At 55.1% G+C, this 5567-nt stretch overlaps 1 protein-coding gene across 4 annotated transcripts in view; it reads right to left on the bottom strand.

Annotated features, from left to right (window-relative positions):
* Positions 1 to 561: 561 nt before the first annotated feature.
* The window catches only part of FAM189B (family with sequence similarity 189 member B), a 7957-nt gene continuing 2951 nt past the window's right edge, over positions 562 to 5567 (bottom strand). For 2 of the 4 annotated variants that reach the window (XM_017519793.2, XM_017519792.2), the window contains 7 exons: positions 5031 to 5203; positions 4800 to 4899; positions 4396 to 4465; positions 3583 to 4128; positions 1737 to 1805; positions 1382 to 1635; positions 562 to 1287 (listed from right to left, as the gene is read on the bottom strand). In XM_017519793.2, the coding sequence (XP_017375282.1) occupies positions 1114 to 1287; positions 1382 to 1635; positions 1737 to 1805; positions 3583 to 4128; positions 4396 to 4465; positions 4800 to 4899; positions 5031 to 5203 (1386 nt within the window). In that variant the 3' untranslated portion in view covers positions 562 to 1113. Of the gene's footprint in view, positions 1288 to 1381; positions 1636 to 1736; positions 1806 to 3582; positions 4129 to 4395; positions 4466 to 4799; positions 4900 to 5030; positions 5207 to 5567 lie in introns of all 4 variants that reach the window. The other 2 variants (XM_037735309.1, XM_017519791.2) reach the window with 1 other exon arrangement.

Genomic DNA, 5567 nt, shown 5'->3' on the forward strand with positions numbered 1-5567 from the left:
CAGGAGGCTGAGGCAGGAGAATTGCCTGAACCCAGGAGGCGGAGGTTGTGGTGAGCCGAGATCGCGCCATTGCACTCCAGCCTGGGTAACAAGAGCGAAACTCCGTCTCAAAAAAATAAAAAATAAAAAATAAAAAATAAAGGTTTCACCATGTTGGTTAGGCTGGTCTTCAACTCCCGACCTCAGGTGATCCGCCCACCTTGGCCTCCAAAGTGCTTGGATTACAGTCATGAGCCACCGCGCCCGGACGAGACGGGGTTTTGTTATATTGGCCAGGCTGGTCTCAAACTCTCAGCTGATCTGTCCATCCACCTCGGCCTCCCAAAGTGGTGGGATTACAGGTGTGAGCCACCATGCCTGGCTAATTTTTTTTTTTTTATATAGACAGGATCTATGTTGCCAAGGCTGGTCTTGAATTCCCAGACTCAAATGATCCTTTTGCCTCGGCCTCCCAAAGTGCTGGGATTATAGGCGTGAGCCACCGTACCCAGACCTGAAAGACCTGAAACAGTCTCTTAAATATGAGAGACACTAGAACAAATTTCACTGGTGATAATGAATGATCCAGAAAAGAAGGGGAAAATTGAAATTTATTGAAGGCTTAATAGTGTTAAGAGCTTTACAAATATTCTACCTTCACAATGTTTAATGGATCAGGCAGTCGGGGTTACTATAGCTTGCCCGAGGTCATGCAGCTTTGGCAGAGCTGAGCCCACCTAGATTTTTCAGACTCTTCGTGCCTGCCTTACCACCCCATTGCATAGGCACACATCTGCCCCTACTTAAACACCTGGGACATGGCTTTGCCCTGACCATAGTGCCCTTGCAAATCAGAAAGAGCCACTCTCGTTCTGGGGGGCAGGCATTTGTTTTCCTCCCCCACAGTCTGAGTACCCATGCAGCAAAGGACAGAAGCTCTCCCAGTCCAGAGCAGCAGAGGCAAGCAGCAGGAGACCCCAGAGGCAGGAGGGAAAGGGATACTTTGGGGAGTATACAGCAGGTTTCTTTTTGTGCCAGCCAGTGCAAGAGGATGCTGGGGGCTTCTGGTCCACCAGCTGGTGCCTGTGGCCCTAGCATTCATCTGGATATGTTCAGTGTGACAAGAAGCCCAGGTCAGAGCCCAGTCTCCCGGCTGCCCCCATTGAGGCTGAGGCTGTGGGGGCGGGTACCACGCTCCAGCCTTCGGCCAGACAGGAGACGCCTCAGGGAAGAGCCAGAGCTCAGATCTCCGCAGCTGCGAAGGTGAAGGCTCTCTCGTCCAGGCCGGCCCCAAGGGCTCCGGGGCACCTGGACAGGGACACAAGACAGGGCATCATCAATAAGGCCCAACCTGAAGCTCCATGCTTTCCCAGACATCTTTCCTGCATCCCTGAATTTCTACCTGCTTATGTCCATGAGCTCCAGTCCCACTGAGGTCTGGGGCTTTCCTGGACATCTGGAGAAAACGAGTGACCAGGCCCCGACCTGGCCAGCTGCCCTTCAGGTCCCCCAGGGAGTGGGCAGGTGCAGGGCCCGAGGGCAGGGGAACTTTTTGGAAGGTGGGCACAGGGCGCCGTTTCTCAGCTGAGCGGGCACGTAGCAACTTGGGGGAAGGGCAGCGGGCTAGGCGGAAGAGGCACGCTTCAGAGCAGAGCCCTGCAGAGACACAGAGATAAGAGAATGGTATTGTGGGGTGGAGAGAGGGCCGGGCAGCCATACCCAATCCCTACCCCTGGGGTGCAAACTGCGTGCCTGACCTGTATCTGCAGAGGAAACAGAAGCAGCTTCTTCCTCAAGCACTTTGGTATAAAGGTCCCTGAATTCAGCTGGGGAGAAGTGAGAAAGGAAGACAGAGAGTTAGTCGGAGTGCTCTGTGGACAGGCCCACCCTCCTGTGTGAACTCAAGCCCAGAGGAGCTTTTGCAGCTCCCATGCTCCATCCCCAATCAAAGGGCCAGCGTCTCTGTTCACGTTAGCAAGCAACTAGATGGTACAATCCACCAAGACAGGGACTGCAGTGGTGGTGTTCAGCACCTGGTGTGCAGTGCTGAGCGTTCCCCAGTACTACTGTTTTTTTCTGAGACAGAGTCTCACTCTGTGGCCAGGCTGGAATGCAGTGGTGTGATCTCAGCTCACTGACCTCTACCTCCCAGGTTCAAGTGATTCTCCTGTCTTGGCCTCCCTAGTAGCTGGGATTACAGGTGTGCACCACCACGCCCAGCTAGTTTTGAATTTTTAGTAAAGACAGGGTTTTACCATGTTGGCCAGGCTGGTCTGGAACTCCTGACCTCAGATGATCCATTGGCCTCAGCCTCCCAAAGTGCTGGGATTACAGGTGTGCACCACCAGCCACTAACTCCTTTCTCAGCATCTTTGAGTACAATGCCTGTGGCTGAAGTACTATTTTTATGCTTTTTTTTTTTTTTTTTTCTGAGATGGAGTCTGTCTCTATTGCACAGGCTGGAGCGCAGTGGCACGATCTTGGCTCACTGCAACCTCCACCTTCCAAGTTCAAGCGATTCTCCTGCTTTAGCCTCTCTTAGTAGCTGGGATTACAGGTGTGCATCACCATACCCAGCTAACTTTTGTATTTTTAGTAGAGATGGGGTTTTACCATGTTAGCCAGGCTGGTCTCAAACTCCTGACCTCAGGTGATCTACCCACCCCAGTCTCCCACAGTGCTTGGATTACAGGTGCAAGCCACCTTGCTCAGCCGGAAGTACTATTATTTCTTTTTGTTTTTTTTTGTTTTTTTTTGTTTTTTTTTTTTGAGTCGGGGTTTCGCTCTTGTTACCCAGGTTGGAGTGCAATGGTGCGATCTCGGCTCACCGCAACCTCCGCCTCCCGGGTTCAGGCAATTCTCCTGCCTTAGCCTTCTGAGTAGCTGGGATTACAGGCACGCACCACCATGCCCAGCTAATGTTTTGTATTTTTAGTAGAGACGGGCTTTCACCATGTTGACCAGAATGGTCTCGATCTCTTGACCTCGTGATCCACCCGTCTCGGCCTCCCAAAGTGCTGGGATTACAGGCGTGAGCCACTGCGCCCGGCCCTGAAGTACTATTATTATACATGCTTTACAAGGTGGGGGCTGAAGCTTGGGGAGGACAGGTAAGTGGCCCACACTGAGAACTCCGGAATTGGTTTCAAAAAACAAATCCTTTGGGGAGGCTGAGGTGGGTGGATCACTTGAGATCAGGAGTTCAAGACTAGCCTGGCCAACATGGTGAAACCCTATCTCTAATAAAAAATACAAAAATTAGCCGGGCATCGTCCCAGCTACTTGGGAGGCTGAGGCAGGAGAATCACTTGAACCCGGGAAACAGGTTGCAGTGAGCCAAGATCGTGCCACTGCACTCCAGCCTGGGCGACAGAGACAGACTCCGTCTAAAAAAAAAAAAAATCCTCCTCTTTTAGCTACTAAGCTATGAATGTTCTGTCCCTAGGAGGTGAATACCCAAGAAATGTCTACCCGAGGAGTGAACTCACCCTTTCTTCCTCCTCAGGGACCTCAACAGTGCCCCAATCCTGTTAGGCATCAGTGGCTACCTAACTCCCAGTGCCCACCCTCTTCTGAGCCTGGGCAGTGGGGGAGGGGGCTTACCAGTGTCACTGGAGGTGGTGATGCCTGGGTCGCTGTGGGACCGTGGCAGCAGCAGCGGTTGTGGGGATGCCGGATGAGGAGGCCGGTGTCCCGGTGGGGTGAGGGAACCTGAGCTATCGCTGAAGCGACGAGTGGGGGCTCGGGTGGGAGGAGCAGCGGCTGGGCGGCCCCCTCCCCGGGGGACCCGCCTCCTCAGCTCGGGGAAGCAGGGCCCCACCCAGGGTGGCCAACCCTCCAATCGGTGGCAGCTGCGGGCAGCTGTGGGGGCACCTAGTGAGGGTGGAGCCTCAGGGGCAGAGCAGGAATAGGAGCGGGCGGCCCGTGGGGGGCGCCGTGGCAAGGGGCTTTCCTCGAAGGGGCCCCGCAGGCCACAGTCCAGGCTGAGGCAGTAGCCGGCGCGGCTGCGCTGGATGGAGCGGAAGAGCACATAGTCCACGGAGCGCACGGAGCCCTGCAGCTCCAGCAGGCACGAGTCCTCCGACGGGCTAGAGCCCCCAGGGAGGTCACCGATGGCTGACAGCACCAGAGACCCGCTGTCCATGGACACTGTGGGCGGCAGGGGGCGCTGTGTAGCACCAGCACGGCCTGGCGCTGCCCAGGCAGTTCCTCTTCTCCCAAGCCCAGCCTCTGGGGGCCACTGTACCTCCAGCTTTATCTCAGAGGAGACAAATAAGTCCAGGGTTCCAAGATGCCACAGCCCTCCTTTGTCCCCAAACCACCAACTCCGCCTTGTTTTCCCCTTCTGTTATCCCTACCCACTCCTGCTATCCCTGGCAGCCCCACCCTGTCCACTCCTCCTTACGCCCTGCTCACCGTCTACAATGGAGGCCACTCGCTCACAGATGCAGGAGCCATCGTGAAGCTGAGGGTCAAAGAGAGTGGCCTGCAGAAGACACAGCGTCAAGGGTTCAGCCCTACACACTGAACACCCCCATGTGCAGGACAGCTCTGGAGACCCAGATTCCAGACCAGGCTTGTCACTTTGTACAAGTCACTTAATTGTGCAGCCTCAGTTTCCACGTCTGTATGGCAGAAATGATAGCTCCTATCCCTCCCACCTCACCAGGCTCTAGGGAAGATCAAAGGCAACGGTGGGCGTGCTGCTGCTGTAAAGACCTTGACCGCTGTTACTATCTTTAACCAGAGTCTGCAGCACGCTCAGCTTTCCAGTTACACCCTGGCTCCCCAGCCCGCCCCAAGCCATGCTGCGCTCTCACCTGGCTGTCTCCTCGTAGCCCCATGACCGCCTCATAAGAAGGGGGGCAATCGGTAGGGTACAAGGGCACTGGGCTGTCCATGGAGCCATTGTACGTGATGCTGGCAGATGAGGAAGAGGGTCAATGTAGGAGAAATAACTCTTACTCCACAAAGATCCCTCTCTCCAGCCACCCAGGCCCAGCCCCAGTCCCCTTCCTTAGCTCCCCCAGCAAGACTCCACCGGGCCTTACCTCTGTGCATCAGTTTCTGAGCTGCAGGTGTACTCTGGGGGATAGTAGGGCGGTGGGGGCACAGGTGGGACAAATTCCTCCAGGTCCAGCATGGTGTGTAGGAGAGGGGCTGGAGGCGGGGACGTGCAGCCCAGAGGTCCCAGTGGGCCTGAGACTGAGCGCTCAGGAGCCAGCTGCTGGAGAGCAAGCAGGTGAGCAAGTCTGGATTCTGGGAATGCAGCTCCTCCTTGGCCCCCAAACTCCTCTCTCATCTACATTATTTTTCCTGGCCCCATCCCCTCAGATGAGGGTTAAGGAGAGCTGATTCTGGGTGAGGAAGGGAGCTTCTAGTTCTGGCCCCTCCCTCACCCAGAATCAGCTCTCCTTAACCCCACATTCACACCCTGTACCTCCAGTTCTGGCCCTGACCACCACCAATTCCTCCTATTTATGGTCCCACCTCCATCCAGAAGCTCCACCTGTTTTGTGTCTCCACAGAAATGTCCACCCTTTAGCCTCACCTCCATCTAGGGCCTTCCTTTTTTTTTTTTTTTTTTT

Source organism: Cebus imitator, unplaced genomic scaffold (assembly GCF_001604975.1).
Source record: "Cebus imitator isolate Cc_AM_T3 unplaced genomic scaffold, Cebus_imitator-1.0 Scaffold776, whole genome shotgun sequence".
NCBI classification, from domain to species: domain Eukaryota; kingdom Metazoa; phylum Chordata; class Mammalia; order Primates; family Cebidae; genus Cebus; species Cebus imitator.